The 12,741-nt window shown below is 34.6% G+C and overlaps 1 protein-coding gene across 1 annotated transcript; it reads right to left on the bottom strand.

Annotated features, from left to right (window-relative positions):
• Positions 1-10,557: 10,557 nt before the first annotated feature.
• LOC134696187 (homeobox protein CDX-1-like) lies at positions 10,558-12,197 on the bottom strand. The gene is made up of 2 exons (XM_063557845.1): positions 11,638-12,197; positions 10,558-11,143 (listed from the first exon to the last, which is right to left on the bottom strand). The coding sequence occupies exons 1-2, from the start codon at positions 12,113-12,115 to the stop codon at positions 10,719-10,721; spliced, it is 903 nt and encodes a 300-aa protein (XP_063413915.1). The 5' UTR covers positions 12,116-12,197; the 3' UTR covers positions 10,558-10,718.
• Positions 12,198-12,741: the final 544 nt, after the last annotated feature.

The following is a 12,741-nucleotide window of genomic DNA, read 5'->3' as shown; positions in this document are numbered from 1 at the left end:
GGATTAGAACCCATGCTACTGAGATATCGTGACACCAAATCACCTGCACTGCAGCCGTCCCGCTAGACCACACGACCACCTTGGCTTCACAAAAAATAAAGCTTTCGGTGGCCGTGTGTTACCTTTCCTCAACAGTTTTAATCTAGCGTCGTACTACAGTACATGATATATAAGGCATTGAGATGTTATTGTTACAGATCAGCTCAATTATCTATAGTAAAGGATCCTACAAATTAATGTAAGATACAGTCATTCGTCAGTTTAAATCTAGTGGCGTACTTCAGGCGAGGGATGAATAGCAAATTTACAGATCTAACATTGTTGGGTTGATGTTTAGACGAGTTGTATATATATATATATATATACAACTCGTCTAAACATCAACCCAACAATGTTAGACCTATATACAACTCGTCTAAACATCAACCCAACAATGTTAGACCTGTAAATTTGCTTTCGCAAATTTTTGGTTCTTCCCTCGCCGGGATTCGAACCCATGCTACTGTGATATCGTGACACCAAATCGCCTGCACTGCAGCCGTCCCGCTAGACCACACGACCACCTGGGCTCTCAATAAAAGAGCCTTCGGTGGCCATATGTTACCTTTCCACGTCAGTTTTAATCTAGCGGCGTACTACAGTACATGATATATAAGGCATGAAGATGTTATTGTTACAGATCAGCTAAATTATCTATAGTAAAGGATCCTACAAATTAATGTAAGATACAGTCACAGAAAATAATTATATTCATAAGTACGTCTGAGTCAGTGACAACCCTACAACAGATGTATCCATCGGATCGCCATCAATGATGGTGATACATGGCTGTGTACATAATGTATATACAACTCGTCTAAACATCAACCCAACAATGTTAGACCTGTAAATTTGCTTTCGCAAATTTTTGGTTCTTCCCTCGCCGGGATTCGAACCCATGCTACTGTGATATCGTGACACCAAATCGCCTGCACTGCAGCCGTCCCGCTAGACCACACGACCACCTGGGCTCTCAATAAAAGAGCTTTCGGTGGCCATATGTTACCTTTCCACGTCAGTTTTAATCTAGCGGCGTACTACAGTACATGATATATAAGGCATGAAGATGTTATTGTTACAGATCAGCTAAATTATCTATAGTAAAGGATCCTACAAATTAATGTAAGATACAGTCACAGAAAATAATTATATTCATAAGTACGTCTGAGTCAGTGACAACCCTACAACAGATGTATCCATCGGATCGCCATCAATGATGGTGATACATGGCTGTGTACATAATGTATATACAACTCGTCTAAACATCAACCCAACAATGTTAGACCTGTAAATTTGCTTTCGCAAATTTTTGGTTCTTCCCTCGCCGGGATTCGAACCCATGCTACTGTGATATCGTGACACCAAATCGCCTGCACTGCAGCCGTCCCGCTAGACCACACGACCACCTGGGCTCTCAATAAAAGAGCTTTCGGTGGCCATATGTTACCTTTCCACGTCAGTTTTAATCTAGCGGCGTACTACAGTACATGATATATAAGGCATGAAGATGTTATTGTTACAGATCAGCTAAATTATCTATAGTAAAGGATCCTACAAATTAATGTAAGATACAGTCACAGAAAATAATTATATTCATAAGTACGTCTGAGTCAGTGACAACCCTACAACAGATGTATCCATCGGATCGCCATCAATGATGGTGATACATGGCTGTGTACATAATGTATATACAACTCGTCTAAACATCAACCCAACAATGTTAGACCTGTAAATTTGCTTTCGCAAATTTTTGGTTCTTCCCTCGCCGGGATTCGAACCCATGCTACTGTGATATCGTGACACCAAATCGCCTGCACTGCAGCCGTCCCGCTAGACCACACGACCACCTGGGCTCTCAATAAAAGAGCTTTCGGTGGCCATATGTTACCTTTCCACGTCAGTTTTAATCTAGCGGCGTACTACAGTACATGATATATAAGGCATGAAGATGTTATTGTTACAGATCAGCTAAATTATCTATAGTAAAGGATCCTACAAATTAATGTAAGATACAGTCACAGAAAATAATTATATTCATAAGTACGTCTGAGTCAGTGACAACCCTACAACAGATGTATCCATCGGATCGCCATCAATGATGGTGATACATGGCTGTGTACATAATGTATATACAACTCGTCTAAACATCAACCCAACAATGTTAGACCTGTAAATTTGCTTTCGCAAATTTTTGGTTCTTCCCTCGCCGGGATTCGAACCCATGCTACTGTGATATCGTGACACCAAATCGCCTGCACTGCAGCCGTCCCGCTAGACCACACGACCACCTGGGCTCTCAATAAAAGAGCTTTCGGTGGCCATATGTTACCTTTCCACGTCAGTTTTAATCTAGCGGCGTACTACAGTACATGATATATAAGGCATGAAGATGTTATTGTTACAGATCAGCTAAATTATCTATAGTAAAGGATCCTACAAATTAATGTAAGATACAGTCACAGAAAATAATTATATTCATAAGTACGTCTGAGTCAGTGACAACCCTACAACAGATGTATCCATCGGATCGCCATCAATGATGGTGATACATGGCTGTGTACATAATGTATATACAACTCGTCTAAACATCAACCCAACAATGTTAGACCTGTAAATTTGCTTTCGCAAATTTTTGGTTCTTCCCTCGCCGGGATTCGAACCCATGCTACTGTGATATCGTGACACCAAATCGCCTGCACTGCAGCCGTCCCGCTAGACCACACGACCACCTGGGCTCTCAATAAAAGAGCTTTCGGTGGCCATATGTTACCTTTCCACGTCAGTTTTAATCTAGCGGCGTACTACAGTACATGATATATAAGCATATATAACTCGTCTAAACATCAACCCAACAATGTTAGATCTGTAAATTTGCTTTCGCAAATTTTTGGTTCTTCCCTCGCCGGGATTCGAACCCATGCTACTGTGATATCGTGACACCAAATCGCCTGCACTGCAGCCGTCCCGCTAGACCACACGACCACCTGGGCTCTCAAAAAAGAGCTTTCGGTGGCCATATATATATAAGTCTGAAAATTACACCAAACAGTGTAAGAGTTAGATTTTCTACTGACAATTTTTTAGCCTCATGCCCAGCGCTCTAGACCACTCGACCACATCCGCTATATTAAAATATAACTTCAATAGTCGTAGTGTTACCTTATCACGGAAGGCTAAGCTAGAGATAGACGTGAGACACGTGTTTTTTAAGCGTGTGTAGATGTTATAGGATTATTTTTATACACATTGTGTTTTTCATTTGTCAGCAATCTAACTCAACAATTTTTACTTTTACATAAAAAAAAAAAGATGTCACGGTTATGATTGCCAATGAGAAAACTCCCCACAAGAGACCAAATGACACATTATTAACAACTATAGATCACCGTACAACAATGATCAAAGCTCATACCGCATAGTTGGCTATAAAAGGCCCCGAAATGAAAATAAAAAACAATTCAATCAAGAAAACTAATCGCTCAATTTATGTACAAAAAATGAACGAAAAAAAATATGTAACACATAAACATACGACAACCACTGAATTAAAGGCTCCTGACTTGGGACAAGCACATACATACATAATGTGGCGGGTTCAAACTGTACCTGTTCTAATTTCAGTACAGTAAACAACAATTCGCCGCTTTTAGCCTTACAATTTATTAGCTTTATTTACAACAGACTTTTTGTGTAAACAATTATAGTTTATAATAAAATACAGTGTTGGTCAAGCTTTAAAGAGAGACAAAAGATACCAGATGGACATTCAAAATCATATTATAAGTCGGGAATAAACCGACAACGCCATATATATACAGCTAAAAAAGAAAAATCTGCTATCATCTGTGAAACGGATGTTCCATGACGGTCAACCAACTCGTGATGACATCCGTAAGATTTACGAAGTGATGCTTTCAACTTCACCATTTAGAACACTTGGTTTATTAGCTTCCTTGTGAGAAGAAACCCTCTATCAAGGAAATCATGATAGAAAATACAAGCCCGGTAATATCGTATCATTTGGGTGCTATATACTCTGTATGCAGGTGCTGCTGGAATGTTATTACATAGAAATGGAAAGTTCACAATTGGGAAGCTTAAATCATCTCTTTTGTCATGACGTTTTGTTTTCTCTTTTGTCATGACGTTTTATTTTCAACCAACCCTGATTATGAATGTCTAGATACAAGTCAATATATTAGGCAGACTTTATTAACTGTATCTGTTATACCCTTTATCTCAAGTTCGATGGGGAAAATGCGTTCATCACAGTCACCAAATTAGAAATTATTCATTGAGAGAACATCATCTATACAGCGAAAAGTAAAGTTATAGGATACTACTAACTTGTTTTATGTCTTGTGATACTCCTTTGTTCTACAAAAACTTCAAATGAAAAGTTGAATGATAAATGTGTTTTTATTAAGTTTGAACTCGCCGCATGCTTCGTTGAACTGGTACCACCCTATCCAGTTCTGACAATTTGAAGAGAGTTTTAAAGCTCTTAATAGTAGCTACATTATAAGGAATCACTATCACAAATCTTTTAAAAGTCAACAAAAACATATATCTGGTAGTGATATAGCGAAACTATAAATACCACAATTCTTCTTTTTGGGTTTCATCAACTGAACTATATCTGAGAGTACAGTTTTTAAACATTTGGACAAAAATTAAAAACATTTGGGTGTTAATAGATAAAGGAAGATGTGGTGTGAGTGCCAATGAGACAACTCTCCATCCAAATAACAATTTATAAAAATAAACCATTATAGGTCAATGAACGGCCTTCAACACGGAGCCTTGGCTCACACCGAACAAAAAGCTATAAAGGGCCCCAAAATTACTAGACTAAGTGTAAAACCATTCAAACGGGAAAACCAACGGTCTCATTTATATAAAAAACGAGAAACGATAAACACGCATAAATAACATAAACAAACGACTACTACTGTACATCAGATTCCTGACTAAGGACAGGTGCAAACATTTGCAGCGGGATTAAACGTTTAATGGTACCAAACCTTCTCCCTTTTCTGAAACAAGACTGTTTGTTCCGGCTGTTCGAATGTCGCGAAGGAGATAAATATAAGATATTTTAAAGAGATGTTGTATGATGGCAAACGAGACATCTATCCACAAGAAATGTCGTGGATATAAACCAAAATTTTAATGGCATCGTTTGACCGTCAACAATGAGCTAAACCCATACCGTATACCGGTAGTAAGCTATCAAAGATGCCGAAATGACAAAAAATTAAAACAAAATCAAGCGAAAAAAAATATAGCTATAACAATACAACACCACTGACAGCAACAACGACAACCAATGAATTTAAAGCTCCTGACTAGGGAAATGCACGTACAGAATGTTGAAGGATGTATTGCTTCGCATCACGATCCTCTTTACAATTATTTGTTATTGCTTTGCATTTCAAACTTTGCGATAAATCAAAAACCACATGCACACACATTACCTTAAATTAGGATAGAGCGAAGCAGTCCATAGCTTATTAGAAAGCTAATTCTTGTAAGGTTTGTTATCACTCAACACTTCTCACAGTGGTATCAAAAACACTACTGAAGACCAAACTGTAATCAAAGTACTGAAGTACTGAATAGCGGATGACCGCAAGTTCTGGTTAATGTTCACACCAACTTGTCTCGGGAAAAAATCCGACATCTCTATACCTGGAAGTTAGGTTAAGGTACATAGATTCTTTTTTTCTGAGACAAGTTTCTGTGTGGATGATGAATAAATCACAGGGAATTCAACCTCACCGTTACAAATTTGTTATCAGTATACTGTTGTTTGTTGTTGTATATTATATAAACATTTGTATAAAAAACAGTTTTTTGATATCTTATACAGTTTTTGTAAATAAGTGAAAATAAGCCAAAATCTAAAATTAGAATATGACCTCGACCTTTGGCCTTGACCTAATTTTCTTTTTTTTTTTACCAAAGACCTCAAATCAAAAGATTCTAGGTCTCTTTCACTAATGGTTTACAAGATAGAAAAGCATATCACTTATATCAAATGCATTAGGGGAATAACTCTCATATGGAGCGTTCATATTGCTTCAGTCAAAATTGGACAAATCATTTGAAGGATATAATGAACAATTGTATAACATAAATTTGTCGTAGACACAAGGGAGATAACTCCTACAAAGAAAAGTATTCGTTTATATAGGGTAAATTTCAAAAGCCCATTAACTAGTCGATATCATATACCAAATATCTAAGCGACATATTGCGAATCAAATATTTATCGCAAGAACAAAATTAGGCGGAAGAAAAAAAAACAATAGGTCTTTCCATAGAAAAGTGGAAAGACCTAATTAACGCCAACATAATACTGATTCTGTTTTTGGTTTAAGGATGTACTTAGGTGAGGTTTTGGAATTTGTGTCAAATGTTCGGACTCCTTGGTGATTTTCCATACAATACAATGTAAAATATTTTGCCCCATAACACCCATTTATTTGTTTCATATATGACTAAATAGCACATGAAAGGTCATTTACCAAAATTTTAGTAGATTCTTAATTTTTTTTCTTTTGTATTGAGAACCAATAATACCAATGCAAATATAGGGTAAAAGTCTGAGTCAGCCTTTTCCCGCCATATTTTAATTCTCGAATATCTCGAAAAGGAGGTCCATGACCTATCAATATTGTTAGCTTATTTGTATCCTTAATTGATGCTCTACCAGCTTATAGTATCAATTTAAACTTCTTAATTTATTAATTTTCACCTAACCTCACCCAAGTACATACTTAATATAAAAACGGGGGCGTGTTCTATTGTCATAATGTCTGTTAGTTACTTTTTTTTCAGAAAAGATGGAATAAGCAGAATCATACACATTGTTTTACCTTAGTTCTGAATGCATTTACTAACTGCAATGTGCATGCAAAAAAGTGACATAGTTTTGTTACTTGAAAAGCAAAAAAACCTTCAAAAAATTTCAAAATATGAAAGAAATATTCTTTTTTCGTAATCCTGTTGGGTTTATTTTTTTTGGTGGGGGGGGGGGGGGGGGGAGGGTATAGTCGCAAGATAAGATTATTACATCGACAAATCTTCAAAAATTAAATCACAATAAAGGACAAAATGCAACAACAGAAAAATGACGAAACTTAGAGGAGTCGCAGGTTCTATGCCAAATTCTGAGTAAACATCGCATAATCATTCTTTATTCACATCAACTGCATCCAATGCATTAGGGGCATTCAGACCGATTCAAATGTTGGGAGGAATGGAGTTGTTCATATTAAAACCAATCGTCAACGATGATTCGATAGGATCCATAGATGACAAGTGTGGTGATAGGCAAAATGGATAGTCTATATCTAGGACATTTCCGTTAAGTATTTAAACTTCAATTATCTGCCCTTTCAGTTGATCCATGGAATGTGAAGATTTGATGAATTGATTGGGCTTTTTTTCTTTCGTGAGCATGTTATATACCATTGGACAACAACAATGATTATAAATTAGTAGCTAAAATCGGACCTACAGTTAGTCCTTTGGTGGATATAAAAAGGCATTGTTATGTATAAATTATCCCTTACTAGAAAATCTGTTGTTTTATTTTAATGTGTTTGTTGATGATGGAAGTTTTTAACGACCTTGACTGGCTATTCAGCCCTTGCACGGTCGGTTTGTGTTGATGGTTTCCGATTAATATACTCATTCGTAGGCAAGGCGAGATTTCACATCATTAAAAAAAACATATTAAATGATTTTTTTCTATGCTATTGGTTTTGTAATTTGTTATCTCATTGACGTTTTTTCAACATTTCGATTTTGTAAATTGGCACTTTTCATGTCCAACTTTAAAAACAGACTTTTACTAGTGAAAATCGTAAATTAAACCCAAATTATAAGTTTTGTTATATTGGTGTCTCATTGGCGTAAACACCACATCTTCCATATTCAATTACACTTTTCCTTTACAACTGAACTATGTTAGTACTGATTGACTATTCAGTTGTCGTTTTGCTGCTGAGTTTATATTTGTTTTTCGTTCATTTTTTTACATTAATTATGCCGTTATTTTTTCTCGTTCGAAGTGTTCTACATTTGTCAGTGCCTTTTATAGCTAATGATTGGGTATGGGCTTTGCTCATTTGTTGAAAGCCATATGGTGGTCTATGGTTCTTATTTTCTTTTTTTTATGTATTCAAAAGTATATTGCTTGCTGTTATTTTCTTTGTCATTTGGTGAAGAGTCGTCTCTGACATAGGCAATCATATCGAATTTCTTTGTTATATGTAAAAAATTAACGATATCATTAAATTGTTGTCTTGTTGGCGTAGACTCCATATGTTCTACGTGTAAAATGCACTTTTTGTGTGACAAAACCAATTAAACTTACCCTTTCGGAGTACATGAGATGACCCCTAGTTTTTTAGTGGGGTTCGTGTAGCTCAGTTTTTAGTTTTTTATGTTGTGTTTTGTGTTATTTGTTTGTCTGTTTGGTTTTACTTTTGTTTATATAGCATGGCTTTGTTAGTCTATTTTCTACTTATGAGTTTGAATGTCCCTCTGGTATATTACGTCCCTCTTTTAATATTGAAGTTAATTGTAACCTCCATTATAGAACTATTACAAGAACAATAATGATTATTTGTATCGGTTGATTGCTGTCTTAACTGGTGTATACCGCTCATTTCTGTTTGGTTAATTTCACTTTTTATATCGAAATTAAACAAGACCTTTTACTAAAATATTATAAAAGAACAATACACTAAAATATTATAAAAAGATCTGGCTCGTTTGGTCTCGGGTGGAGAGTTTTCTCATTGGCAATCATACCACATTTTCTGTTTTATATTTACTAGTGATACATCAAGAGATCACACACGATTATGTGTGTTGATGCATTGCTGTCTTATTGATGTATAGCACACAGATTATATTTGCAAATACATTTAAAAAGGACCAAGTGCTCTTTGAACAGAACCTTCTATAATTTGTTTCTGTGGAATGGAATCTTATAGTAGTACTCTCGACATATGCAAGAAAATATCACTCTTTAAATCGAACTTGAGAAAGAAACCAATAATTAAATAAGAACGAAGGAAATATGTCTATGTGTGTGATGGATTGTTTTATCATTCACATGTTCCCCGTATTTGCTTTGTGTGAATTGTGTGACTTTTCTACATCGAAAAATAACAAAAATATTAAACTCCGAGGGAAATTTAAAACGGAAAGTTCTTAATCAACAAACAAATTCGAAATCTGAAACACATCAAACTAATTGATAACAACTGCCAGGTTCGTGACTTGGTACAGGCATTTCCTTATGTATATAGAAAACGATGAATTGAACCTGATTTATTAGCTAGCTAAGCTTCTTACTTGTCGAATGTTTAAATACTGGTTTAAGCTGTTATGTACTACAAACTGTATTTTGAAAAACTGTTACTTTTTTTATATGACGATTTACAAAAATGTCCAAATAATAAGACAAATTGGTTGTATTTTATTAAAAATGAGTTGCTCAGCATAGGTTTAGGTGATATTTGGTATAATCAAGGTTTATTTTTAGATAGTAAGCTCTCCAGTAGTTTTTACTTGATAATTAAACAACGCCTGTTTGATTGTCTGAAGCAAGATTTTGACAGCCAAATGAATAATTTAGTTAAATGTACAAGTTATAGATATATGGTTCAAAATTTGTTTACAAAATTATTTATGTAAACCAATACCAGTTATTTATAAGACATGTATTACCAAAATAAGACTTAGTAGTCATGATTTAGCTATAGAATGTGGTCGCTATTCTGCAATTCCAAGAGGTAATAGAATATGTAGTTTTTGTAAAAACGACATTGAAGACGAGATGCATTTTATTTTAAAATGTCCTACTTATCAAGGTCTTAGGTCTTATTTTATAAAACCATATTATTGGAGAAAACCTTCTATGTATAAATATATACAATTAATGAGTTCTAATAATCTTAAAGAATTATGTAATTTGGGTAAATTTATATTTCGTGCACAAAAATTAAGATCTAACATGATGTAATATGTTTAACACATTACCTTCTGCTATCTATGTATTTTTGTGTAGTTTATATGTTGTATGCCTATAGTTGTTATGACTTTGGTAAATAAAGATATATACTTGGATAACTAAATCTAAAAGCTGACTTTCACTAAACAGAAAAATAAAAACAAAAACCGACCATTTGTCTCATTGGCGCATACTGCACATATACTTTTCGTCATTGTAATTTGTAATATCGAAATTCAAACAGACTGACAAAGGAACAATATGAAGAACACAGACTACCATTGGTATCGTTTGATTGCTGTCTCATTGACGAATACCCTACAGCATTGTTATAAAAGAGGACATTTCAAATAAAAGCATGAAATTTCGCATCAGTATTAAAACACACAAGTTGACAAACAGACAGTACAGATGATTTATTATGCTTAATTTATCAATTAATGATTTACAAAATCTACATCATCATAATGTCTTAATATATTCTGTACATTTTTACATACCCTGTAAAATAAATATTTAAATGTTTCATATCAAAAATATACTTTATGCAAATATCAATGTCAATAATATCAATTAATACTAACAAAATAATTAGGACCAAGTCCTGCTTCAGCACTTAAGATGTGTTTTACAATTGTCAACAAAATTACAAAATAAAAGATGGAGAACTGTCACTGTCACTACTGTTGGTGTCTTTCCACGGAAATGATGACGTCAGAAGAAAGCTAGAATCGGAAGCTGTGGCGGCACTTTGACTGAACTTCTCTACTGGCGAGGAAGAAGGTATCGATGACTGCTCAAGAAAAGTGTTCTGACAATCTTCTGTTGTATCGGTAACAAGTGGTGTAGTTGTGATAGTGTCGAACTCTTTTTTCTGTCGGCGTTCTTTGGCACGGCGGTTCTGGAACCAAATCTTGACTTGACGGTCTGATAGGTTAAGCATGGTAGCGATTTCGGATTTACGGCGGATAGAGATGAACTTGTTGTAGCAGAACTCTTTTTCCAGCTCTAACCGTTGGAAGTCAGTATACACAACACGGTACTTGTCCTTGGTACGTGTCTTACCAGGTGCTATAAGAGAAAAAAAATCATAAGATACAATGTGAAAATATTACATTTACAGTATGGTCATATTTTGTCATATAGAAAATTAGTTTGAGTTATCTTCCCTAACTTCTTAAAGCCTCATATTTCAAAATCGTAAGGATATATGTACTACAGTACTAATTTCTGAATTTGTTTAATTTTCACCTCTAAGACTCCTGCAATAGATTAGTTTTTAACAATGAATTGAAAATTTCAGTTTGCCTATCATTTTCTTTTTTGATAGGAATATAAGTACATAACTAGCAGTACTAGTATTTATGTACATATTTCTGTCTATAATGCTTTCTTCTTGGATCTTTGATACGGAAAAGGTCACAAGATATTTTTTCTGTTCATTTTTTTTCTGTGTTTTTTACTGATGATAATTATTATTTTTTAATATATATTTTTTTTAATATTTAATAAAAAGATAATTAATTTTTATCAAAAAAAATAATTAATAGTAATGTATTATTTACCTCTTGAACCAAAGCTGCTGGTTGGTTTCATCCATTCAAAGTTTACAGTGGGATGATGCTGATCTTGTGGTGAGGAACTTCCAGCAGAGCTGATAGGACTGATGGAGGCTGCAGGTGAGGTATGAGTCAGTGGCTGAGGTTGATGAGGTGTGGTATACTGATGATGGAAGTTCTGTGCGTAGCTGCTGTAGTCATACATCTGGTATGGGTTGTAGCGGTAGTGGTACATACTGTGAGGTAAGGTAGCTGTTGTATTCTGGTAGTATACGCTACTAAGCCAGTCTTCAACAGGCCTTGGCTGATATCTGTCATGACTGGACTGAGAGAAGTCAATAGGTTGGCTTAAATCTGTTAGCTGAGGCATGTATGGTGTTGGAAATGATGAATATCCCTGGAACGGATTGTTGAATCTACAGCTAGATGTTGACTGGGTCTCCTGGAACTGGCTGGTAGGTGTGGATTCTTGGTTAAGCACCATGATTGCAGTAGTAATAAAATTGTTGTATAAAATCCAAATTCAGTGACAAGTTATTGTTTGACAATTCAAAATCAGTTTGATGTTGCAGATGTAACACTGCCAGAATTTATACTTTACGACCTGTGCAGTTCTAATTGACCTACGATTGATTGGACATCATAAAATACTGGCTTTTGATTGGTTAATGATCAATTTTAAAATTTCACGGTTGATTGCATTCTTTGATAAACTACCGTTATGTTTACCTGAATTACCTAAAGGGTATTGTACAATATTAATGATAATTAAAGGATTTTATGGATTAAAAATAAAATAAGATAATAATTGAAAATGATATTTTCAATGTTCTTTCCATTTTGTAAATTAATTATTGGCTTTAGAAAACAATGTGATGCTTAGTAAGTTTTAGTTCAAAGAAAAAAAAATGTTTGGGGATAAATATTTAATTTAATGAATTGTTCATTTTATATATTCCTGAAGACTCTATGTTTAAAAAAATTTCATTCTTTATAGTTTATGATGTATTTAAATTCCATATTTTAACTGTATAATGTTATGTAATAATCAAACTTCCTTAAAAAAGGTGACATATTAAATATATATTTTATTCATAGATAGTGAGAAAT

The sequence above is a fragment of the Mytilus trossulus genome, chromosome 14 (genome assembly GCF_036588685.1).
Source record: "Mytilus trossulus isolate FHL-02 chromosome 14, PNRI_Mtr1.1.1.hap1, whole genome shotgun sequence".
Lineage (NCBI taxonomy): Eukaryota > Metazoa > Mollusca > Bivalvia > Mytilida > Mytilidae > Mytilus > Mytilus trossulus.
Note: the sequence above shows the minus strand (reverse complement) of the source record. Positions and strands in the feature narration are given on the sequence as shown.

Bases quoted from the DNA above. Each gene is read 5' to 3' on its own strand.
- LOC134696187 (XM_063557845.1), bottom strand. From the start codon at position 12,115: ATGGTGCTTAACCAAGAATCCACACCTACCAGCCAGTTCCAGGAGACC. The intron at 11,144-11,637 runs GTAAATAATACA...TTTCTCTTATAG, and splicing joins CAGCAGCTTTGGTTCAAGAG to CACCTGGTAAGACACGTACC.